The following is a 26,678-nucleotide window of genomic DNA, read 5'->3' on the forward strand; positions in this document are numbered from 1 at the left end:
GAGAAAGTGGCCAGTATATGACATCCTGAAATAGTGTCTTTCACTGCTGTAGACATCCTGGGGTTGGTGTGTTACTGGTGAGACCCACCAAGGTATGCCTTGCCTTCTTACTCCTCCTGTGAGCAGCCTTGGGCCAGATCTTGCAGAAGGGGCATAAAAGTGTGCTGGTTTTCCCCCTCCTGTGGATTGAAAAGATGAAAGATGAGTGGGAGAGAAATAGGAGCTACCTTGCAACAGAGCTTTGGTGCTTGAGTAGTCTTTACTGGAAATTCCTCCACAAGTTTCCAGTATTCTTGCAGCTGTTGGTTTTGTCAGTATTTCTGATACAGAGAGAGATGTTAATGTCCACATGGCTTGTCTGCCCTCTCAGGACCTCCATTAAGGTATTAAGTGACTTAAGTCAATAGGAATTGCTGCTTGATTTCAACAAGGGCCAACCTTCCCCCCCGAAATATTAAGTGAATGGATAGAATTTCTAGTGCCCCTTTTAGGAGAGGTTGCTCTTGTGTTGGCAGTGAGCTTCCCAGCAGTGAAATCACACAGGAGGTCTTGCCAGGGGATTTCCTGCCCTACTGTCTGACTCTCGGTATTTTCCAGGGAACTTCATGATATCAGTACAAGCTTGTCCTATGAAGGTTTAAAGTTCACAGTCAAATAACTTCTCTTTTTATTTAAAACTACAGAAGGAATATTGCTTCTCCTTATACAGTTTCTCATCAAGAAACTTGCAGAGCCTCTGCCCTGGCAAAAAGTCATGAACAGCAGCTCCAGCCCAGCAAGTGTTTTCAGAGCTGCCTGGAGGTCTAGGTAAGAATCCCTGCCACAGGGCTGTCTTTATGATTAAGAAAGTGGTCTGTAAAGCAAAGAGCTGACAGGCCTTCTCAGGCTTTCTCTATAAAGTCACTTCACATGTTATAGATTTGCATTTTCCCCTGTCAGATCTTTTCTCAAGCATAGCTTTGTCTTTTCCTCTTCAGGAGTTTAGCCCAAAAATACAACTGGGCAATGCTCACATGAGTCCAGATTTTAACAGGTGGTGGCAAATTCTCACTCCCTGAAGTCAGTTCAGGATGTATTCTTTCATGAAAAGCTCAAACAGGAAAAGATACTTATCTTAAATATCTCCATGAATGCTTTCAAATAATTTTTTAGGTATACTGAAGGGGACAGTTAATATATGCCATGAGAGAGGTGCTGTTATCTGCTGGAGGTAACACTGGTGGTTTTGCATTTGAAGGGGCAGGCTCCTCCCTGTTTTCTGGGACTAGCAGGGCCTGACCAGGATATTTAAGGCCAAATGATGATCTGGAGTCTCTGAATGGGGCAGGCCATTCAGCTCCATGGACTTACTGCTGTGCTGGACCACATGATTTCTTTAATCAGCGTGTGCTCCGTGTAAGGGATCTGATCTGGAAGTTCCTCACAGACAGTATGCAATTGTCCTTGGTTATCAGTGGTGTATACATGGCCTACTTCCTAATCCAATTTTTCTCTCCTTTTACACCATTCTCCCCAAATGATAATTGCATGCTGTAATCAAATCATCTCTTATTTCTTTGATAAACTAAAGACGTAGGGCTGTTGGAAGCCTACATTTATCAGGCCTTTTCTACAGCAGAAAATAATCCTTGTAGTTTCTACTAAATCCCCTCTAGAGCTACAAATACCTTTTAACATGAGGCAAAAAAACTTTGTCAAAGCAACCAGTCTGACTTTTACCTAGACAATTCAACTTAGCAATCAAAACCTGACAGAGTTTTTGACACTATACTCAGTTTGAAGATCACTTCACATTTAAGAAAGAAGTGAGAGAAGTGGTTATATCAGGGAAACTCCCTCTCTTGTTCCATTGTCTGTTGTGAAGCTCAACAGTCTTTAAGCCTCACAATCTTTTGGGATCCACATGCTACATGAATATTATGTTACCAGAAATATGGAAATTCTTGTGAAAAGAGTGATGCTCCCAGGCATCTTAGTAGTATTTTGTTCCAAGTACCCACCAGGCACAAAAGCGGGGGACCTCCTGCCTGTCCCCTCTACCTGAGGATTCCTTCTGGTGCTGCTGAAGTACACAGAATAGCCAAATGTGTGGCTGTGAGATACAGGGCTGGGAAGTTCCCCTTGTTTATGAAGTCCTTGGTTCCTCTCAGTGGTTCTGCTATGTTTAAAGTTCATTGCAAATGAAACAAGAAAAACAGTTTTTTGACAGGTTGAAAATTTACCCTTTAAGGGCACCTTTTACTTTTTGCAATGCAAAGAAATTGGGACATTTAAATCTGAAGATTATTTTTTTTTAAAGGCAAACATATATTTTATAAATAGATGTGATAGGGGGGTCTGGGACTCAGTGCTTATGTGACTTGAAGGAGGGCAACAATTACTTATTTTTAATTGCAGTAATAAACACTACATCCATGTGTTAAAAGAGACAGGAGCATATGAAGAAAGTAAGATCATTTACTGTAATCCTCTTTGTTATGCGTGACTGTAAAAACTAAAATGTTCTGTCCTAATGCTGCTGGTTTTTTCCTCTTAAATATTTTTCCTTTCCTTTTTGAATGAGAGGCATATATGGGACATCTGCTCTCAGCAGCTGAAATAAATGGTAGCATATGATGTTCCAACACAGATGTCATGTCTTGAACACTCCCACGCATTTCCAACTGTTATATTTCATGTTGTTCTTTCGTATTTATTGGAGATTTCCAGTGATGGAGACTATCAGTTTTTACAGTGATGTAACTTTGAGACACTGTTACTAGTTGAGCCACAGAGCCTCTTTGCTAGTCAAACCTGGTTAAACTAGCTTTTTGCTAGTCAAACCCAGATTAAACTACCTTTTTACATTCCCAGGCACTTTGTGTACAGGGCAGAAAACAGCACTTGAGCCTTTGGCACCACTGCTAACATGCAGCTGAATAGAGAACTTCAGAGCATAGTGCTGTGATATTTACTTGATTTTCAACTAATGTGCTCAAACAACAAAATATTACCACAAATGGTGCATTTATTTATTATTGCTTGTTTCAATATCAAAAATACATATAAAATGGAGTTAAAACACAACGGCATTCAGTTTTTTAAATGACATTGAAAATATATCTACTATTTCTTCTGTTGATTTCCTGTTCAACTAAAACTGAATATTTTGTCTCTTCATTTATATCCAAGCATCAAAACAGATAAGTGAGGTAAGACAGCATGATTCTTCACTGTTGAATAATCATTCAGGCACTCATATCTGAAAACCATGCAGAAATAAATATTTTAGTGAGCTAATTTAGATTTTTGTAGATAAGCTCTGGGAAAAAGGAAAGAAAATTTCCTTCTTACAAACAAAATGAAGTTCCAGCACTACATTGTTGTTGAGGCTTTTGTTCTAGTTCATAATCACAATGGTCTTGGTGCTGATAACAGAGCAGGGATGGAGCAGATAGCAAGATTTTGTTTGTATTGATTAAAGATCACTTCTTTTGGGAAATTGTGACAATGTTGGCATAAGTCACTTTTCCCAAGTTGTCTGAGGGGAACTAAAAAGCAAGAACATAGCAGAATCAGGCTCTGCTTGCTTTGTCTGACAGCCAAAAAAGTGGTGTATCTGTAGAAGCAGATAAAGAAATTAAAAGAATGCAGGATAATGTATTTCCACATCTAAAGGTAATTTTCTAGGCTAAAATTCTGTGTTCAAAACACAAATGTACTGAAATATCCCATTTATTTTATTGTATGTATAAACCTTTTGCCAGAACTTAATTCTTCCCTCTCTTGTTTTCTGTTTAGTAGTGTTTGTAATAGCAAGCAGTTGAAGATCACTCTTTACCTGTAGACTGTATGTGATTATTCCTGTTTTCCTTACTGTGTCTAGCTCACTGTTAATTCAATAAAATGAGAAGCTGTAAACCTCCAATATTCTCATCTTCAAACATGAAAATCTACTTTATAAAAGCTGTTGTGCTTTTTAATTAGCAAAGTCCTCTTGCTGCAAAAATGAGAGACAGGTGAGTAGATGTGAGTTATGATCAAGGCACCTGTTCAGCCTTGGGCTTGATTTAATAGGGAAGAGCAGATAAATTCTTTGTGAGATTACTGCTGAATCACCCACAAGGTTTCTGCAGTCTTTTATGGATGCATATGCATAATTTTTGAATCAGACCATATTAAGAAGGTAACAAGATAATTGTAGAAAGACTCAGTGAAAGGGAAATGATGTTCATTATGATGTAGAGCATAAGAATGACCACACTATGTCAAGCCAAGGCTTTTAACCAGCAGCAGGTAAAACTGAATGCCTAAAAATGCTGTAAAATCAACAAGCATGGTAATATGCTCTCTAAATGCACTCCCAGCCTCTAGCTCCTTTGAAGCTCAGAGTTTCCTGAGTCAGAGTTTTCTTCACTGCATTTAGTAACATGCAAGGGGGTTGTTTTCTGTTCATTTTGTCACTTGAAATTGTGTAAATCCATAGCATGCACAATATCCTTGTTTTCAAGAGAAGAAGCACTGCTTTGCTGATTTTGATATTTATGCTGTTATGTTTGGGAGCTTTTGAAATTTCTGCCTTACACTGTTTTGGTTTATGTTCTTTTCAAAATGGAAGAAAGTGGGAGAAAGTTTGAGCCGTCTTTCAACACTGAGCTATCTAGATTTCTAGATAATGTCTGGGACACGAGAGAATGCAGTGTGAAGAACTCTGCACAGCATTGCCACAAGCTGTCAACAGCAGGAGAGAGGGATCTGGCAGTGATCCCACAACCTAGCTGGAGAGCTGAATGTTCAAGACATATTAAGAAGTAATTCTGCATACAATTTATATTGACAATTACTGTATTTAACATGGTACAGGTGAGTAATCAATTGCTTTCATATTTGATGAACTCTCACTTAGATATTTAATATTCAAATACAATGAAGCAGGGGATGGCTGTGACAGCTATGTTCAGGACTAGCAGGAGCAAGGCCAGCCACCACACCTGCTCTTGTTCTTTGCAAACAAAGTGAAAGCCCTTCCAATCCACAAAAACCCTGGGAAAAATTTTGAGGTAGGTAACTGGGATAGGAGAGACTAATGTTTTTGGTATGTAAAAAATCTGGACCAGAGAGTACTAATGAATTGCTGATGAATTGTTAAATGTCCACTCTTATTTTAATAAGAGTAATAATAAAGCATGGTAAAGACTATAAAACAGGTGAGAGAAATATTTGGATTCTTACTGAATTGGTAGAACAGTTTTAAAAACTTCTAGAATTTTGTAAAAGAATGTTTACATAGGTATTGTTTCACTGTTAATGACAAAAATTTAATTTCAAGGTAGCATTTTGTACAATTTATCAAAATGAATATGTGAAACAATAGGCCAATAGCATGAAGCACAGATGAAACAAGAGATTCTTTTGTTGGAGCCTCTGAAGAGTGTGTAATCAGAGCTCAAGTCTATGACACTTGAAAAGAAAAACTGTCAGTTCTGAACCACCAGATTAACATCCTTGCCTGTACTTAAAAGATGAATACCTCTTTTCAGTTATCTTTCCTGCAGTTGAACTGTCAAGAACAGACATCTTGAAAGCATGTTTTTTGAGTGTCTTAAAAGAGCCATCCTCGGGATGGAAAGAGTCAGAAGTCTGCAGTCTAAAGGAATGTAGTGCGGTGCACCTTCTAGGTCACCCTGAGATTATGGCCCAAATACAAATTGTACAAACAAGTATCTTAAATTTCATTTAATAGGCTTGGCCAACCTAATTCTTGATAATTTGATTTCCAAACATTCAAGAGGTCACAAATAGACTGAGTTAAAGCATGACTTTTTCAAAAATACGTTGATGGCAGGTTTAAAAAGCAACGTATGAGAAATTTTGTGGCAAATGCAGTCCTATTTTTCTGTGCCATTTAATCTGTTTTGCAATTTGAAGTTTTTAAGATGCAGATATATCTAAGTACTGAGGCTAGGTAGAAGGGAGAAGTGTGTTTCTGGACTGACTGAAGCCTTTCAATATCCCTCCAGTCATCAGAGATTAGAGAGAACACAGAGCCGGTTCCTTCTCAAAGGTGAACAAAAGACAAGGGGATATGGCCAAAACATGTGACAAGGGAAGTTCCAGTTGTACGTGAGCAATGAATACATGGTGAGGGTGGTTCAGCAGCCAAAACAGGACCTCAGCAACTGTAGGACCTCTGCCCTTGGGGGTTTTTGCAATTCAGCTGGAAAAGACCATGATCAGTCTAACTGTAAAGTTTGCCCTGCTTTCAGTGAAACACAGGACTTGATGATCTCCTGTGATCATCCCTGCCTGAATTTTTCTGTAACTATCCATGACAGAGGCTTCTATGAGATACCATTGTTTTTTTGATAAGGAGCAATGTAATTCCTATACAAGATCAGATGAAATATATTCAGACACTGATCTTTGGCAATAAGCAGCAACCAAAGTTTCACTGGAGGATGCAAGAAACATCCCTGAAGATAGATTTAGGACCAGCTGCTTCTACAGTATTAAGGTGGGGTTTTTTTCACCTGATATATATTGCCTAAATGCAGGCATAAGATTCAGTCTATCTTCCAAATCATGGCATAGTCATAAGTCTAAAAGTCCAGTCATTTCATGACTCCTTTTTAAGTGCTCTCCCAATTACTTCCTGTGGACAAGAGTTGCAAAGTTTAATAAGACACTTTGTAAACAGTATTTCCTTTGATAGGTTTAAAATACTTCTCCTTTTTGTCATTTTGTTTCTGAATAATGTCATCCTCTCTAAAACCTCTAGTGTAGTGTCACCTTTCATAAGCACATATCAGTGTAGTACTTTATATTCCAAATGAAGCTTCATCATTTACTTACCTTAAAGGAGCTATAATGTTTCTTGGATTGTTCTGCATCTTATTCCTTGCATTGCAATATTTTTGGGATATTGTTGTCTGGAGCTGACATGGCCTGGCTGATATTCATAGTTTCCAATCCCAATCACCCACAGTAAGCCAAAAAGAGGGTCTGCTTACAGAAAACTAATTTCTCACCCACCTCTCCCTTTTTTCTTTTCTTCTGGGTTTGTTTTTGATTGGATCAGATCCTGAATTGAAATTGCTATATGATCTTGTATTTATTTAGGCTAGTGCAGCCAAGGCAGAGGTGGTGACTATCAGGATGGAGACAGAGCCATCTCTTCTGCTCTTGCATCAGTTGAAAGTGTCTGTGACCAGTTGCTCCTGCTAGCTGACCTTTTTTAACCATAGAAGCACACTCAGCAGAGACTTCTACTGCACCTAGAGCAGTGATTTTTAATTGCCTGCTTATTAATAACTTCATCTAAATGGTCATTGTTCAACACGTCGGCAAAAACTTCCTGTAGAAAGGAAGTGGAAAGCAGTTGGCTGCTCTCTGGAAGTCTTTGATATTTATAAAGCCTGACCTGGATTTTCCAACTAAGTTGACTGAAAAATATTTTCCATTTCCCAGAGGAGTTTCAGTGTATTTGATAACCACATTTAGGATTTCCTTTAGAGTATCCTTGATTGAAAAGCATATGCAAGTAAACCTCTATCCCCAGAAAGAGTTTAAGATTGCCTTAACATTCTTTTAAGTGCAAAGACCTGTACTAAAGATTAATGAGACTGTCAGAGATCACACAGGATACAGCATTCAGCCCCTACAAAGGAAGATGTGATGATGGACTAGATCTCTCCCACAATTGCCCTGCAGTGCTTTGTAGCCATATCCCTTTTCAGCTTGTTGCAAATGGCATTTAGGATCAGCCATCCATAGATCACCAATATCACCAAAAGCCCATGAAAGCATAATTTGCTCAACATGAAAAGTTCTAAGAAGCTTTGCTATAAGGCAAGGTCAGAATGTTCTGGTTTTAATAAATAAGCATTGAGTAAAAGAGGTTTTCACTTCTTGTTCAGTATTAGTTACAGAAAATACCTCTTCTGCTCCTTTCCTGTTTGAAAATTCTCACTTGTACATCTGCTCTGAATTACAGTTGTGTGACCATTTCAGTCACATCCCATGAACTCCAGTGCTTCCCTGTGTTACTGGTGTAACACCTCTTCAGTGACTTCCACCTCAGCAACTGTATTAGCCAAGAGCCCAGTTGGGTGAAACAACAGGACACCAGCACAAACCCAGGGCTTGTGAACCACCCACCGTGGTGGTTCAGTGTCCACTGCCCCTGGAGAAGGGCTGCAGTCTGCAACCAGGACCTTTTGCTGAGGAACCCAGGGAGCAGATACAGTGCTGTAGATGAATGGGTGCTCTGAGCTGCTTTCAGCAGTTTTGCTGTACAAGTGATATATATTGGTATGTCAGCATCTTCCCAGCATTGTTTTGAAACAGCAAGTTGGTTAAGAACACATTTTGTTCCCGTTGTCTTGTATTATCACTCACTTGCTCAACAACAAAAAAATGCCAAAACCCCCAAAACTTTATGTCAAAATCCATGAGTTGAGCACATAAATCTGCAAATAGTTGCTGTTTATCTTCCTACTGTCTTGTCATAAAGAAATTGCTTAGGAAATAACTTTCCATGATAGTCTAGACTCAGCTGCTTTACACACATATCTGTGTAACATCAACATTCGTGTTGACCAACAGCAGTGCCTTTTTAGAGGAGCATAACTACAGTGTGTTCTGCCAGCCATCCATGCAGCTATTTCATCCCCTGACCTGAATGTGGGTGTTTGTCACCACCACGGACACTACTACTATTTGCTTCTAAGATGAAAGGGGGAAATAATGTCTCTATCTGCATGCAGTTGTAAAGCTGTGCCAGAGTAGGTTTTGCTCTGCTTATTACTTCTGCTGAGGCAGAAGAGTGCTCTTCCTCATATGGTGGTAATTTTAGTGCAGGCTAGATAAAGCATACGTAAAAGTAAAATGCTGGGAAAGAGACTATTCTGAACTTTGAACACATTTTCTTTAATCTCTTATTTCTGGGCTTTTTGTGGATATTGCGTATCTTGGTTTAACTGAAGGTCAGTTTATGCATCATGCATTATTGCATTTATGTGAGAAATTATGCATTATTTATGCATTATTGCATTTATGTGAGAAAAATCAGTCTTGTTCTTTTCCTGGATGAAGTTTGGAAACCTCAGGAATCTCATGCAAGCAATTTTGTGAAATTTCCATCCCAGCCTCCCAGCAGTTTAGATGAAGTCTTAGTCATATTCTGAAGAATATTCTGCCACTTAAACAAGGAGTACTAAAAGAAAAACACCCTTCTTTCAAGGATGTCTGTTGTCTATGGGCCAATAACTTATTTTGCTAAGGACTGAAAGGTAACTGCAAGCCCTCACAAATGTCCATGTATACAATGGGGATCCATTTTTGCTAGAATGGTATTTGACTGACTTCACTTTTTAGCTTCCTTGAGCCAGATCTCCCAGATAATTCATGCTGCCTACACATTAAATCTCACTTTGTCTAAGTTGGGTGAGCCAAGAACTTACCAGGAGGAGTGACTCAGACATGGGGATAGCCTGGTTCCCATGAAAGTCTATCCCTCTAGGCTCTGAGAGTGCAGCTGGCTCCAGGAACTTGACCATAAACATAGGCTCAGCTACAACATTATATGCACGAGCTTAATTTGCCTCAGTTTCATGTGATTTAAATAACAAATTGTTTGATGCACAAAACCCCAACCGAGCTCTGTAGGAGCATGTGTCTCTCTTCTATTTATGCAGAAAAACTGTGAATCTGATAATCCAGCATTCCTTCTATTTCGTAAGATGTCACGAACCACCATTTCTGCAGCTGTCTCTGCAGGCAGAGGCTGGTGCTGCATTTACTGGAACTGAGCCTCTGCACATTTGCACTGTAGGAGGGGCTTCCACACGTGCCCTTGAATGTTTTCTGCATCTCCAATTGTGCTTCTCAGGAAGTAAAGTGGTTTCACAAGGACCAAGGTTAGCTGGTGCCAGACTGTGCTGCTAATTCTGTAGTTTAACAGTACTTTAACATTGTAATGCTTCTCTAAGTAGATGTGAATGTGAGAGGAAGGGGGGAAAGGGAAATGAGGAAACTGGAAAGCAGGAGAGAAGATGAGAAATATACATAAAACAGGAAAGAAATTAACTTGAAAGCAGAACATGGAAAATAAAAATAGAAGCAGAAAGGGAAATTAAGAAAAAAAAAAAAAAAGAAGCAAAAAAGACAATTTAAAAAAAACCCTGATTCTATTTGTCATAAGTACTTGGCTCAGCTGCAACTGAGTCTGCAAGATGGAGACACTGATAGCCTGCAGTGCAGGAAATGGGCATTGCTCACTTCTTCACAGGCTCACATGCTACAACGAACGAACAAAAGAAAGAAAGAGAAGCTTAGATAATTAGGGTAATTTAAACCTGCTAGGTGTCAGAAAATTTGTAATATGTCATGAGATCCTATGGAAAATTGTGCACTTTTTGATGAGGTTTTCTTACTTTCTTCTGCTGAATTTTGTCCTTATTTCTCTTACCCATATTACACATCCAGGGAAGCAGTGGATCTCAGAAACAGCTTGTTTGTGATTTACTGGAAACATGAATTTCATGCACTCACATGTGGGACAAGAAGCTTTAAATAAAAATTGTTAGATTGTGGTGTCTGGCTCTGAGACAAATTTCTGGACAATGGGAGCCTTGGTTTGTGCTCCCAGGCTCACTGTGCAGCCCATGAGTAGTGGGGCAGGGAACCATCCAAACTGAGCCTAAGTGGGCAAGTTCAAACTTCTGTTCACCCTGCAGGAATGTCATTCCTTCTGTTTGTGATCCTGTATTGTGGGGGACCAACAGCCTTTTGATCAGAATGCTACAGTAGTCATTTAACAGTCAGAACAAGAGGTGGTAGGGTTTTCTTCTTTTCACAATATGTGTATTAAAGCATCTCCCAGGAAGTAAAAGACTCACATGTTAACTTCTTCCTCTGCCAGAATGGATTTAACTACCTTTCCCTCCAAACTGCAACATCACTAGCTGTCCAATTTGCTGTGGGACAGAGCCTCTCCTTTTATTATGCATGATAACCAGGATGACTGGGGTGTTCATATGGGAGAAACTTTCATTGGTTCTGTTTCAGGATCATTAAATAATCATTGGATAAAACACCTACTTTCTGTCTAAATATGAGCTTGGGCTTGACTCTTGACTAAATGGCAAAGCATTCTTTTACAGAGTACATATTAAATAATAAACAGGATACAGGAATCTGGCTTGCAGTCAGAGGACATAAATCTTGTCCTGGAGGTCAACATCCTATGAGACGGAAGCAAACAAATCTATCTAAAAGCACAGTTTAAAAACTTTTTGTGCTGACTGACCAAACTATGTTAAAAGGAAGTTAGTTCACCATCACATTGACCTTTTCCTCTGTGAAGGTGGCTATCATTGATTCTGTTACATTAATTTCTCACTGCAAGCACAAAGGGTTAATATAGAAAGTATTTTAGTTTAGTATTTGGCTTTTGTACTATCTTAACCCATTCTAAATAGTCTATTTCATTTTTACTAATTAAAGCTGTCTTCATTTTTACAGGTTTTACAACTGATTTAAAAAAAAAAAGGCAAGAAAACTTAAATATATCCTCAATTTCAGAGGAGCTGAGCACACTGGAAAAATTGTAAACTTCAGTGGGAATACAAAGAGCCACTTCTGGAATCAAGACTTCATACAGGTATGTAAATATTCTCAACTTTACCTGGCAGGAGGCTCTGTCCTATTGAAGGAGATAAACTTCTAATCCAATTAACTGTTTTTCTCCAGAAGTCCATCAAGTTTGAAAATATTTTTCCAGTTGTAATTAATAAGGTGAAAGAAATCAGCACATTTAAATGTTTCCATGAGATGGCTGCATAGGTATTTTCCTTTCCCTTCAACAAAATCAGCAGCTTAAATGGATTTTTTGTAGTTGTTTTTTGAAATAATTCCATTTTAGAACTGAAAAAGAGATAAAGGAGAAAAAAAAAAAAAGCACTAGAATTAAGAGGTATTTTCAAATGCTTTTGAAAGCAGAGACTTCTACATTTTGGAATGGAAAGAGGAAAAAAACCCAGCAGTGGTAATATTAAGAATGTTTCAGCCAAGTACTCAACAGTGTGTAGCAAGACCACTGGTAAAACAGAGGAGCTGAAGTTCAAAGCCCAGAGCTATGATGTGGGGAATATGTGGGGATAAAAAGATGAAAGGTTTCAATATACAGAAGGCCCAAGATTTGCTGGTCTTTACAAAATGTAATTAATTTTTAAGTCCTATTTTGAGTTCATCCAGTTCAGCTTAGTTTACAGAGTCTTTCTTTATAGTTTTACATCTGATAATTTGATTATGAAAATGAACTCTCCCACATAGCAGAGAATGCTAGCAATCCTATTCTGATAAGAGGTATTTATACAGCACCACCAAGTCACTTTAACATAAGGGGGCCATGTGCTTATCCTCATTTCTGATGACGAGTCCACTGTAGCTATCTAAGATTTGTCAGCACTTGTTGATATTCCCTGTTCTGTCAGGGTGAGTGCTTTCCAGTGCTGCTTCAGAGCACAACTTTGACTTACTTGGATATTCTGTGAATTTAATTGCTGTGAATTGAGACTCTTTCTTTGTGCTTGCAGCTTAGAATAGAGAGGTGCTGATAGAGAACCTTACTTTTAACCTATCTTTGATCAGGGAGAAAAGAAAAATCTAAGGAATCTTGAGAAACAGAGCAGGGGAAGAAAGGACGAACTTGTGTAAAAAGCAATGTAGATGGTAAATTTTCATGGCCAAAAGGTATATTGAGTGAGCATAAAACATTTGCTGTAAAGTATTTCTTAGCAAGCCATTTCAGCAAAGTAGAATTCAAAATCATAGTTGTCTGTGGAGTATTTGGGGGAGATGATGGTAGAACAAAAGTTATGGAAATGACATTTAGACTCACTGCTTACTCTCCCTTCCTTTCTTTCCAAATGATATAATCTAATAACCATTTTAATTTATGTCTATAGCCCAAGTTCCATCTTCAGTTAAAAAATGTAAATTCTCATAGTCATGGTTTCATCATTATAAAAGCAAATGTTTCCTATTATATTACAATGAAGCCTTGATTGCTGTTTCTAAAACCCAGTATACTGGAATTTGTCTTAGTCTGCACAGACATTTTCTGTACCGTTCTGTTAAAAAGTGAATGCTTTACTCATCAGATTTTTTTAATGGAATGCAATACCAATATAAGAAAGAAGGAACAGAAGCCTGACTTTGTTCTGATGCTACAAACATTAATAGCTGAGAAAACATATCATCTACTAGAGCATTTCTGGATTACAAGAGTTGGATAAACTTCAAGTCAGTTGGCGTTGTATAAATTAGAAGAGTGCAATGCATGTAGAATTCCATTTATAGAATGATTTTCATATGAAAAAAATCATTAAACCCTCTCAGAAATTGTCTTTTTATATAGGAATCATTTATCTGGTAATGAAAGTCTAAAGTAGCTAGAAAGATATTTCTGGAAGGAGAGAAAGAAAAATAACATTAGATGTTTACTGAGCTAATATTTGTTCTTTTTATGGATCTTTGAAAACTTGTATGGTGTGACATAAAATGTCTAAAATTCAATCCTAAAGAAGTTTTATGTGAAAAAAAAGATTCAGTTATTATTTGAAAGTGTGATTTTCAGATAAGAGTTCCTTGTTCTAGCAGATGTCCTATCATTATGGGATCCCAAATACTTTGGATTTGGAAAGCATTGCACAGGAAGCCTCCTGGGCAGAGAGACAGTTGGGTGGGACAAAAATTCAAAGTCACACAGCCTGCACTGGGATGTTCTCCATATGTGCACTCCACAAGAGCTTTTAGCTTTTAAGTGCACTTATCAGTAGGCTTCCTAAGCCTTGAACTTTGGTCTTCTGGGCAATAGAAAATCTGGGATTAAAAAAAAAATCTGGGTCTGCCCAAGTTTACGCAGGACTGCGTTCTCACTTGTTTTACCTGCCTTTATTGACTTTTCTGCAGTCAAATATTAGGGAAGCACTTTTCAGCTGACCTATTTTAATTCATTATTAGACAATGATATTTCTATTCTCTCCAATCACCAACAGATTTGATGTCTGTTTTTGCAGTCACTTCTTTTGAATTAAAGATGTAGCTCTAATTAAAAAATTTCTTCATTGTTCCCATTCTAAACATTTTGTGTTGGCAATTTTTTCCTGCACCTTTGTTTAGTGTCGTGTTTTATTTAACCTCTGGTTGATTTCAGCATTGTCACTTACAGATAACCTGTGCTGGAATATTTTAGAGAATTCTTCCACACTATGTTTGGATAATCATTAGTTGCCGGATAGGGATTTCAGGATCATAGGATGAGGTGGGAAGGGATCACAGGTGGGCTCTGCTCAAAACTGCTGCACAATGCAGGGTGAGGCCTGAGCTCAAGCTGGGTTAGTCAGGGCTCTGGCCAGCCTGAGCATCTCTCATTTCTGTTCCTTACCCTCTGCCACACACCATGGGCCTGACTCCATCTCCTCCCTCACTCCTGTGCTGGCCTTTTGCTGGTAGGTCTGAGCCCATTCCCTCCCCAGGCTGAGCGAGTCCCCTTCTCTCAGCCCCTCCTCACAGAGCTCCAGCCCCAGAGCAGCTTCACCACTGGTGTTCCCCTTGGATGGAGGGGCCCAAAACTGGATGCAGTGGTCCCAACATGGGCTAGAAAATAGTGAATATGTCACTAACGTTTCAGTGACCAGAACGAAACGCCCAGGATCAGAAGAGGGAACGGTCACCAGACAATCTAAGGGCATGAAAGGAGAAAAGGTTCAGAAATATCCTTTTTGAAAGGAACAGAGTTCAGTCAGAACCAGAGTGCAGTATTTCCTGGAGAAAGTTTTGTAACTGGCTGCATATAATGCCTGTATTATTTGTCTTGCAACTCCAGTCCCCACATACCTGAGTGCAGTGCCTCTGATCATTGCATTCATCCAAACACAGTTCTCTTTCATGCAAGTACACCAGAGACACACAGTTGGAGAGGATTTATCCCATTTCCTTGGTACATAGAACTTCTGAGTCATTGCCACTACTTGTTTGAGCAGTACTAAATGTAAGCATCTTAGTTGTATCTGTACACCCACACAGAAGTTTTTATATAAGATTCAAATGTGCCTCATTAACATAAGAAAACCCAGTGCATATTTGTGGAGCAGGTGCAAGCAATGTCTCATCTCTTCCTGAACAAAAGGTTAATACATTCTCACAAGTGACTTAATCCAACCTTATAGTTAAAAAATTTGTGATTGTAAATGGATAAAAATGAAAGCTAAAAAGCTTCAAGTAATGCCCTGTAAATATCAGTTAATATTCAAAAAGGACAGGATGATTAAAAAAAAGAGAAGTTACACCAGTAACTACCAACAATAAATTTGCACACACTGTAATAATTTTAAGAATTATTTATGCTGTAAAATTTAAGCTTAAATACATACAGCATGTGCAATGTAGGAGTGTGAAGTAACAAGGTCTGCAGCTCGTGTTTTGACTTGTAGATTTAAAATCAAGTGAATTGAAAGTAAATGTAAGCCTGGAGGATTTAAGTTTTATGGTGCAGAACTCCATTGAAAAGGGAAGGCAGGAATCTGGTAGAATATGAATTATACCAGTAGTCCCAAATTAATTTTATGGTTTTTATCATCTCAGTTCAAATTTGTTTGAGTATATATGTAATGAAGATTAATTATGACATATAGAAAAAGAAGAGGAATTACAATAAGCATTTCCTGGTAAGAGATTACCATGAGGTGACAGGATGTGAACTGGGCCTGGGTAACAAAATTCTGTGTGTGTGTATGTGTATAGCAGGGGGTAACAATTATATGGGGAATTTAATCCCATTGAGGAGTAAAACCTACTAGTGGGTGACTCTCATCTAAAGATTTTCTAATCCCGAGGAGAAAAAGGTTGCATGTAAATCCTTGTCAAATCAGCTCCAGCTTCCTCCAGTGCAGGAAGCAAAGCAGGGATGGCTTAGGGGACAGCCCTCACAGTGACAAGGCAAGCAAGGAAGGGGCAGCTCTGCAACCTCTCCCCTGCCCACTGCTGGCCCTGAGGTTGGGTCACAAGGAGCAAGGGATGGGTGCTGGACCAGGCCTGCCAGAAAACCAGCAAGGACTGCCAGTTAGTAATGACAGCTGCTCTTTGTAACAGACCTCAGGAGTGGAGCTCAGGGAGCAGCAGCAAGAGGTGTCAGGGCTGCTGAGCTGTTCTTTATTGCATATTTACCAACAGGAGGTTTATTTCTGGTGATGCCTTAAGTTTTAGCTTTCATGTTTTCCAGATTCAGTACTGCATTAGTATATAACTCTAAACTTCATATAAAGTGTCAGCAAGTTCTCTTCAGAGTTTAGTGAAACAAAACAATCCTTTTCCAGCCTGAGAACCAAGGACAGCGTTGGAGCTTCAGGCCCAAAAGTATAAACAACAATGAATTGAGGAGAGCAGTGTGGGAGAATGGGACTTCATAACCTAAACTGTAATGGGACAATTAACCCCAATACATAAATGGACCAAAACATAAAAGTGTGAAAACTCGTGGTCCATCTTGAGTGGAGCCACAGCTGGGCTCTTGTACTGCCGAAGGTGTAGCCTTTGGAGGCCTTTTTAATGAACACCTACTTTAATTCCTTTAACTCTGGCTAGCCTCTGTTCTAGGTATCCTCTCAAGGCATCGCTGGTAACCTGGGTTTGTCAATCTTTGTTAAATGTGTTGGCTGAGCATTTATCTATTTTTCTATGTCTGGAAGACAAATTGCACTTCAATTTTTCATGGTATTGTTTTGTTCAACTGAATTTTGTTTTATTTAGTGATTTTTTTTTATATTTTTTAAACTTTCATTGGTAACAAAGTCTGCACATTTAAAAACCAAGTCAAGTATATTAATCTTTTGAATACCGAAAACAGGTAAAGGTCCATTCAAATATGGTTTATAAGAGCTTCTTTTTCTTAAGCACAGATAGCAACTTCTTTGGGATTTTCTTTCAAGGTTTTTTTTTTAATACATTCAAAATTCTTCAAAAAGGAAACAGTGATATTCATTAACAGCACATACACAGCACAGCTGCGTAACTCAGAGAAGTGCTCTTCCAAGGATGTCGAGTCAGTGTCCCAAAAATACTTCAGCGGGTAACTATTGCCCCCTTCAGACTACTCCCAGTACCAGAGAAAAATAATTAGTTAGAAGTTAATAGCATTCCTTTGCACTAAGGGAAAAACCCTAAGAAGAAAGATATTGTTAAGTAGATAGTTGGTGAACTTTTTTGGATATTACCAAAGGTTTTTCCCAGTATTAGAAATGTACAGTAATGCATTAAGTAAGTAATTATCTTAATTAGTACAGCGAACAATACCTCAAGTTACATCTTTAGCAGTTAGATTCAGTAGTCACAACTGAGGAAAAAAAATCTTAGAGCAATGACTGCAGGATGGGCTGGGAAACTTGAAAATCAGTTCAAGCTTCCAGAGTGCATTTATACACTTTTGGTTAAGTGATTCCAACTCCGTGATTGGAGCCCATATGCAAAACAAATTGTGCCCTATTTCCCCTTTCACCTTCCTTCTACTCCAGAGAAAGTTTTTGGAGCACGATCAACACCAGCCTGGTAGAAGTTCTTCTTTACTTAATCCCAAGATAGTGGATAACACACCTGGATTTTATATGCCTACATAAATTGTGTGTATTTACAGTGCTCCATGTCCATACACATAGGTACTGTGTGTCTATATGTGTGTTCAACAGCACCCTAATCTCAGCTGAAATTAAGTACTCCCTTCAAAAAGAACGCCACCTCAGTGAAAATGTAGCCTCAGTTAGTATGCTAAGTGACAAGGACAGCTGTAGCTAGAAAATAAAATCATATCATGGACTTAATTCTTGGTGTCTGGGCTGTAATGTGGTACATTGATTTAGCTTGCCTGAGCATTGATTATAAAATAGATGAAAAAAAGAAGATTTAAAAGATTATCTTATGCATTGAGTCTTCTTTCTGTAGGGAGAAAAAGAAACTATGCTGCTGAAAAGTTATTTTGTATCCACCTTTCCCAAGCACAATCTGCTGAGATAACAGCAAATATAAATACCAGCCTGTTACAGCATGATACTGCTTTATTATTTAGCAAATGGCTAAGGAAGAACAGCAATACAGATTTCATGGCGCATTTCATTCCATGTACCTCATAACATAAAGGTTTCCAGAGAACAAAACTTACAGTTTTTAAAAGTGAAAGAAATACTGAACTAAAATAGTTATTTTCTACTTAGGTAAACTTCAAAGCCTCTAACTGAAGCTCTTGCATACATACAGTATATGCTATTTGCTGTCCTGTTGCTACTCATTTTGCTGCAAATAGTAAAAAAAACCAAAATAAAGTTTTCATTTTTCACATGACAGATTTTCACCATACCAAGGAAAAGCTTGACATCAATCTTCAAGTTAAATCACTCTGATGTGACAGAAGGCTCCTCCTCTTCAGGCAGATTATACATCCAATGAAGTGTAGTGCAATATATCACTGAGGTATGTTGAGTGTTGCTTTTGGCAGCTTGCTGCCTTTTCTTTCCTTTTGTTTTTTTTAACACTATAAGTTTGGGTTTATCATCCCCATTCCTTGGCACTCAATGATATAGGTATCATTACCAGGGTCTTCCTCTTCTGATTTTGTCACAGTAAATTTGGCCTAAAAGAGGATTAGAAATATATCACTAATTAAATTATCACATACAGTGGTTTAAATATTGAATATCTGATGTACAATAATTGTATTGCCACATGTTTATGTTTATTACAGCTTTGGCAGATTTAATTCAAAAAACCATTTAAATAAACATGGTAAAAATATCTAACCATTCTAAAAACCTTTAACTCTAGAGTATGCTCACTTTCTACAGGAAAACTCACAGGTAAATACTATAGCAATTGTTTTATCAGTGCCTGTCCTCCATGATCAAATTAAGCTCACACTGTCTGATGAACTGTACATTGCTAAGTTACTGGAAGAAAACTGAAAGGTAAAACTTCCTGAATGTTTGGACTCACCTTTGTTAGCTGCTCTGCAAAGTGTATAGCTGTTTGAGTATGAAGTGTAATTGGTCCACTTTTCACTCTAGACACTCCCTTTGCTAATGCCATAAAAATGATCAGCTGAAAGGGAGGGAAAGTAATTAAGTCATTCTTCAGATTCTAGGAACTTATTGATTTAAAAAAACCCAACTAAAACATGCAAAATGTCTGCAAATACAAAAATTTTGTCTTCCAAGTTTCATAAAAGTTCATGAAGCTGAGTTTGAAGAGTGATCCATGGCTCCAGAAATTTGGAGACTGCTACTGTAACGCCTATTACAGGAGGGCTACTTTTCCACAGTAGCCCCTGAATTCCTGTTACTACATTTAACTTTGCTCTCCCCCACTTTATTGCCCCAAAATTCCCCCAAGTCATGTTAGACTCCAGATTAGTAGTTTACCTATATGGAGAGAAACTCAGGAAGAGGTACTTCAATTCTAACACTTCCTGATCACATATTCACCAGACAGACATCCAAAAACCTTTGATTTGACTTAAAAATATCACTATAATAAGAATACTGCAAGGTGTGATTAACTCTGTGCAGTTCCCATACACAGTGACTCTGGTTGTGGCTTGTTCCCATCAATGGTACTTGCATGCTTTGAAAAAAGTAGGCTGAGTCCTAGACCCAAACACTTATTATACTACATAATATTAATGTGTGCACATAATATTAATGTGTGCTAAGAGCTAGCATCATCCTAGCTAAACGAGCCCAAGATTCTTATCAGTGGAGGGCCTTCATTCTCAAAGGAAATTAGGGGAGCAAGATAAGTGGGAGCATGTCCTAGATATTCTCTACTATTCCCTTAGTATCATTCTATACATGTAAGGAGGGAGCTATTATCTCTGCACTACATGGAATGCCAAATAGAAGCAAATTCCTGCCTCTTTCTTCCATACTTACTGAGGCTTAGAGAAAGGCAAAATCTGAGGGTGTTGATGCAATGCTAAAAGCATTCATGGTTCCTAAAAACAGTGTGTAATTTGCTAATTCTAGTGATGTTGTGACTACACATCTCTGAGATTACTAACATCTTGTTCCTTCCCTATTCAGATCTATATTGTTTACAAGTAGCGCATGCCTGTTCTTGCTACTTCAACTTCATGTAAACACATGTAGGAACCTTACTTGGTCTTGCAGAGAATCATCCACAGTTCCACCATGTTTAAGATTCTGAAGCAGCCTCTCAGCTGCTTCAATGCCAACCTTGTCAGCATTCTTTCCTAAGAGAGAAATCAGAAAGCTGAAAATTACTATTTAAAGTTTTAAAAGCAAAAAAAAAAAAACCAACCCAGAAGACAACCCTAGAAATTGTCAACTTTTCAGATCTTATTTTCTTTAAACCTAATGCTCTTGACTCGAATGTCTGCTTAAAAAACCCTTCCTATCTTATGCACATTTATAGTTCATACTTCCTAAGCAGTGGAAAGAAAGTAGCCTCATTTAATCAGAAAAACATTTGATTCAAATAATTTAAAGTCAAGATCACTTCCATTCATTTTAATCTAGACTCACTCTTGAGCAAAAACTTCAAATGTAAAACACAAAGTCTACGTTCCTAAAGTTCAGAAATACTTCCAGTGATTCTCTGTTCTGATACAAGTTAACAGTTCCGTAATTTTTGTAAATTTCCATTCACTATGTTTTAAATCTGCTAATTTCTGTTGTCCTTTATTTCTAAAAGCATATATTTAAAAATTAAACATCAGAGCATCAGATCGTTAAACAGATGATACTTCAGATTCCTATTTGTTATTGGTATATTAAGTCTCAAAGAATTCATGGAATTCTTACCTCTCTTGCCAAGTGATGACCCAGCTAACAAACAACCTGTTGAGGTCTCTGCAACAATACTAAGCAGAAAAGCAAAAATAATTCAAATCAAAATCACTCATATTACAGTTTATTTTCCAGATATGTAATCAAGATCTAGCTAATTCACCTACAAGATTAGAGGTAACAATAGAAAGCTTGGACTCATCTTACATTATTCCACTTCCAGTCCCAACAGCTTGATCATCAGGTTCTCTGACAGGTTGAATGTTAATGTAAAGGTCTCTGATTTCTCTTCTGATGCATCTCACTGCTGCTGCTGACATGTCTTTTGCCAGCTAACAAGACAAGACATAAACCCAGTAACTAAATTATGTAATATAGCAATACTTTTTCTTCATAAATTCAATTATTACAGTTAATCCCTGAATAAAGGGGCTACTTCATTAATTAGAAAAACAAAGGATTGTTATAAACCCCTACAAGCAAGAACTGAACGTGATTTTTTTCTGAAAGTTTTTCTACAAACTTAAGGTAACATTAAATCCTGTACAAATGACAGTTATAGAAATGTATGTAGAAACTTCAATATCAATAGAAATTCAAGAACTTTTCTTCATTCATAAAGGAAAAAGATTTTATTTCAGTCTTCTTGCAAAACATTCGATTCTAAAAATAACGCACCCCAAAACCAAGTGTAAAACCCCCCCACAATTATTATGTACAGAATGTACTCTGTAAGAGAGAATACATAAAATAACAATTTTACCTTACAAGCAAAGGGGGACATAAGAAGTTTACCCCATTCCTGTGATCTAATCATAGCTATATTCATGGGTTTGGAGATTTTAAGACAAAAACAAACAGTCCACAGCTTTTCAAAAAGTAACTCAGCTTCTCCTCTTCCTTCCTCTACTAATTCCTAGCCTGTATGTGAGAAGGAACCTTAAGGAGATCCCAGCACTCAGAACAGGAAGAATAGAAGAAGGAGATATAAAGGAGCAAATTTCTCTCCTTTTTATTTTTGGCTAAACCTACCCTTAACTTGTTCTAATACCCTTAGTAATGGTTGAAAAACTTGTTGTAGACTGGCCTCCACCTATTACAGTGCTCATAAATTTATGAACAAGGGCCCTAATTTCAGATTTAAAATAATCCACATGAATATGAAAAATATGTAATTCAGATATAAGATATCCTTCAATATATGCCGAAGACTTTTGAATTGTCCTATGAAAGATGAGTATTGGTTCTCATTTCCTGTTTTAGCTTTACACTGCTGTGCAATGAATGAATTTTAGGTATGTCCAATATAATATTCTACAGCCTGAATAATTAAAACCATTTAATAAGGTTACTTAGGTTGTGTAAGACTGCAAAAGACAGGAGAGTAGAGGAATGTTGAGCAGATTGCATGCAATTTTCTATAGCTACATAAAGTTGGATGCTACCAGAGCCATAATAAGCACTTACTTTGATAGGCAGTGCTCCAGCAACAAATGCCCTTCCATGAATCTTTGTCACTGTGCCACGTTCTGTTAAGTTTATTGGGCTCAGCTCTTTGACTGGAGACATCTGGACTACAACTTCACCACCCCCTTGAGGATAGTAGCCCCTGTTTAGAAACAGTCATTGGATATAATTAAATGCAATGATCACAAGGAGACCAAGAAAAGGGCCAGGGGGCTCTTCATATATTTCACTATACATTTTTATGTTCCCTGTTACTGTACATACAAATTTTCTTGATGTGTGCCTTAGAAACCCTTATAATGGAATTAGGCTCTTTAACAGTAATCCTCTGTAATTCACATCTTATTAAATTCCTAACCCCAACCTAACTGGCTCCTTGGAAAAAGCTCAGTGATGCACTGCCTATTCAGCATGCCCTCCCCTCAGGGGAGCCAACAGGAAACATTACACAGCAGCTGTAGACTCAGCAACGAAAAAAAAAGACAGCAAAGAATCCTATCCCATTCATCATATGGTGACAGTACACACAGGGGCAGCTAATGCAGATTAGTTCATGTATTATAAATTCACTGCTCAGTTTGATTGAGAGCCCCTTGTGTGTGCCTCTGCTCACACACAGCTTCCGTAAGGCCCAGTTCTGCTGCACGGCTCCACAACTCACCTCCTTTTTATGTCACAATTAAATGTGAAATTGAACTTTTCAACTATTGGCTTGAAAACCTGAAAAACAAACATATAAGAATTAATTCATTTTGCATTGATAATTTTCCACTATTTAATGAATTCTTAGAATAAAAAAAGAAAGCTCAACACAAAAATTTCAGTTGCATTATTAAAAAAAAAATAGCCAGTCTCATCCATATAGCTTATTTGACATTCCTTAAACTTCATTCTCAATGTCACTTTGTGTAAAAGGATTTTCTTACAGAAAAAAGAAGAGTAATTCACAGCACTTCTAAAAAAAGAATACATTTTAAGTGAAATTTTCTGTAGTAACTAAAACCAAAGAGACTATTTGCCTTTTGGGAAATTCCATGAAACACTGGTTTCTCTCTACATGCACTTCACTAATAGTGTTATATTCCATGCCTAATTCCATAATCACAAATAGACTTGCAGTAAGAGCAACAGAGAACAGCAGTTACATTGCATGCATATTGAAGGAAGATGCACCAAGGCAAAGGAATTTCTCCCTACCATGACTGTGTAGTCTATCTGAGGAGCCATCTCCGCATTAGTCCCCCCTTTTAAATGAAGCTCTGATGGGGAGGCAGCAAACAGCACACAGGGCATTGCTACCTGCATCAGTAGGCACACACTCCTAAAAGCAATTGTAAGACACTCAAATGTCATCCATTCATAATCCACAGAATTGCATAGAATCATTATATATCAAAGGCAAATGACGCTCTAGAACATTTACTTTTGTATTTTATTTTTAAAATTATCTATAAACTTATTAGTCTTAAAAGATACTACTTTAAAACTTCATGTCCTTAGCAAGCCTAAATATGAACGTTTTCATTTCACAATAATTGCATCTTTAATAGTTCTGTTTGAAATAAAGTTATTTCTCTTCCTTAATATATTGATGGGACCATGAAAACTGTGTTTAGGTAGCAGAAAAGGCTTAGGCAGCAGTAACACTTTAATACAAGGATGGAATATGTTCCCATTTCCAAAAGACCAATATGACATACTGTGCTACTATGAATGTAAGTAAAACATCAAAATTTACCTTATTATATGGCAATTATTTCAGACCTCATGCATGTGAGATACTTATCTCATTTAATGCATTTGGTCAGGTATGTAACACACTAATCTGAGGAAATTGCACCTGAATTTTTAAAGACATGGCCAACTGCTTTTTTCATAACATGAAGCAAGCATTCAGTTTTTATATAAATCATACTTTTAAACTCCACATATACTTCATGCATATCCTGCTTATACTATAGGTTCTTTGGTCATATAAATCTGGCTCAGGCCACACATATCCTGAGTCATAAATGTTCTTTCCACTCCCGCAATCTATTGTGGTAATTTTAAAGTTATCAGAAGCTGGTGTACAAAGACATACCCTGCTGTTTTTGTATCTGCTATGTGGGTTCCACCTTTGATCTTCCCAGGAGTGAAGGTTATTTCTGTTGAGCCAATTTCTCCACCATTCAGCTTCCCATCACACAAATCTCGAATGATCTCCAATCCAGACAGATGCTGAGGTCTTAGAGTGACAATACACAGTTAAAGACACATACAAGTAGACTACATGCTCATGTTACATTAAAACAACCACTAAACACCAACTAAAAAACTACAACTCCAAATTTCATATCAGACATGGATCAGAAATTCACTCTGGTTGCTACAGTACTTCTGAGTTCACAGGAGCCAAAGGAGCAGCATTCAGGCCATACTGGGATATGCAGGATTCTGGTATCCTTTCCACTAGAGTGGGCCCAAGAGATAGCTGAGATACAAGAGCAGCCGCTTGTCCTAATGTGATAAATGCTTGGACAGAAATGCAGTGGGATAACGATGGCAATACTGGCTGAGCCAGAACCGGTTGCAGTGCTACAAGAGAGTTAACAGGTTTGCTATGTACTTATCTTATGCTTGTTTCCATTTGTTAGGGTAATTTAAATAGGAAATACACCAACTGGTCTTAACAGTGGAAATACACTAACTGTAGCAACACTAGGATAAGCACTAACTGTTCTTAACACCGTACGCTCGGTAAGCTGGGTTTTGCTCAGGCATTACATGGGTGTGTTCCCTGTTTCAAACCGTGCTCCACTCAGCACCTGTGGAACCATTTCCGAGGCAGCGCCCGGGACGCGCCCTCACCCGCCCCGCCTGCGGCCCGGGGCGGGACCCACGCTGAGGGCACCGCCGAGAGAACCGAGCCCGCTTCATGCCGCAGCGTTCCCCCTCGCTCCTTGTGAGCCACAGACGGGATTTTCCAGTAAAAAGACTCTTTTAAAGCAATGGAAACACAAATGTTTCAGACGAGAGCAGCCGAGGCCTTGCGCGGCCGTGCCCCAGCCCGGGAGGGCCCCACACGCCGTAAGTGACGGCTGAGCGCCCCGGGACCGCCTGGAGAGGGTCTCACCTGAGGCCGGGCTGGCTCCGCCCGGCGCGGATCCGGCGCACCCGCAGCGGCAGCCCCAGCAGGCAGCTCAGCGCCGTGGACACCCGCAGGATCTGCCCGCCCTGCACGGAGAAACAGCGCTCGTCAGGCGCTACGGCACTTCCCGGCCAGCCCGTACAGCTGACCGGGGCCAGGTAAGGCGCGGCCCGCTGGCGCTCACCCCCTCCATGATCCCGCCGTCTATCTCCACCCTGTCTCCGTCCATGGCTGGCGATGAGCGGTGTCTCTCGCAGAGGCCGCGCCGATGGGATCCCGGCGGGGCCCTAAACACGGCGAGCCCTCGGCGAAGCAGCCCCGGGGCCAGGAGCGCTTGACGGCGGCGGCGCGCCCGGGATGCTGCGGTACCGGTGCGGGGGGCGGGCGGCGGTGCCGGGCAGGCGCAGAGCGGAGGCGCCGCCCTGCCCGCCCGCCGGGGGTTGGTCGGGGCGGCTCCGCTGCGGGGAGGAGCAGCCGGGGGGCCCGGCACTCAGGCAGGGGGCCGGAGTAGGTCCATTGTCCCTGCGGTACTGACCGCGTCCCGCAGGAGGCAATGCCTTTCCCCTGTCCTGAGGGCTGGAGCGGTAACAACCGCGGCACCTGGGAGATCAGAGCTATGGCTACAGCGCTGCGGCCGGACTGCTGCCCCCCTAGTTACGAGCTAGTTTCCTCAGAATCACAGAATGAATTAGGTTGTAAAAGATCTCTGAGATTATCAAGTCTAGTCTATAAGCGAATACCACCATGCCAACCAGACCATGGCACTAATTACCATGTCCAGTCTTTTCCTTAAACACGTCTGTAGTTGGTATAACCACCGCCTTCCTGGGCAGCCCGTTCCAATGTCTAATCACCCTTTCTGTGAAGAGAGTCTTCCTAATGTTCAACGTAAACCTTCCATGGTGAATCTTAAGAAAGACTATGCCCTGTCACTCGTCACCTGGGAGAAGAGGTCGACCCCCAGCTGGCTACAATCACCTTTCACGCAGAACCACAGACACGGGCGTGTTAGTCTGGCAGGCGCGCTCGGTACTTTATTACACGTGTATGGGGAACGGCCGGGCTCTTCGCGCTTGCCCTTCCCGCTACTGCGCCCGGGGAAGCCGCATGCCGCGCACCGCCACCCGCGGCTCGGGCCCGGGAGCCCCCGCACAGGGAGCGCCCTCGCGGTCCCTCCCGTGGGTGTGTGGGCTCCGAGCGCCGCCCGCGCCCCGCCGCCCCCGCCCGCTCCTGGTTGGCTGTGGCGGCGC

General features: G+C 39.6%; 1 protein-coding gene across 1 annotated transcript; it reads right to left on the reverse strand.

Annotated features, from left to right (window-relative positions):
* Positions 1 to 18,071: 18,071 nt before the first annotated feature.
* On the reverse strand, positions 18,072 to 25,819 carry RTCA (RNA 3'-terminal phosphate cyclase). The gene is made up of 11 exons (XM_053985670.1): positions 25,613 to 25,819; positions 25,414 to 25,514; positions 24,382 to 24,525; positions 23,496 to 23,619; positions 22,960 to 23,018; positions 22,299 to 22,440; positions 21,039 to 21,163; positions 20,847 to 20,905; positions 20,181 to 20,275; positions 19,021 to 19,125; positions 18,072 to 18,661 (listed from the first exon to the last, which is right to left on the reverse strand). The coding sequence occupies exons 1-11, from the start codon at positions 25,655 to 25,657 to the stop codon at positions 18,563 to 18,565; spliced, it is 1,098 nt and encodes a 365-aa protein (XP_053841645.1). The 5' UTR covers positions 25,658 to 25,819; the 3' UTR covers positions 18,072 to 18,562.
* Between the last annotated feature and the right edge of the window lie 859 nt (positions 25,820 to 26,678).

The sequence above is a fragment of the Vidua macroura genome, chromosome 9, assembly GCF_024509145.1.
Source record: "Vidua macroura isolate BioBank_ID:100142 chromosome 9, ASM2450914v1, whole genome shotgun sequence".
Classification (NCBI taxonomy): domain Eukaryota; kingdom Metazoa; phylum Chordata; class Aves; order Passeriformes; family Viduidae; genus Vidua; species Vidua macroura.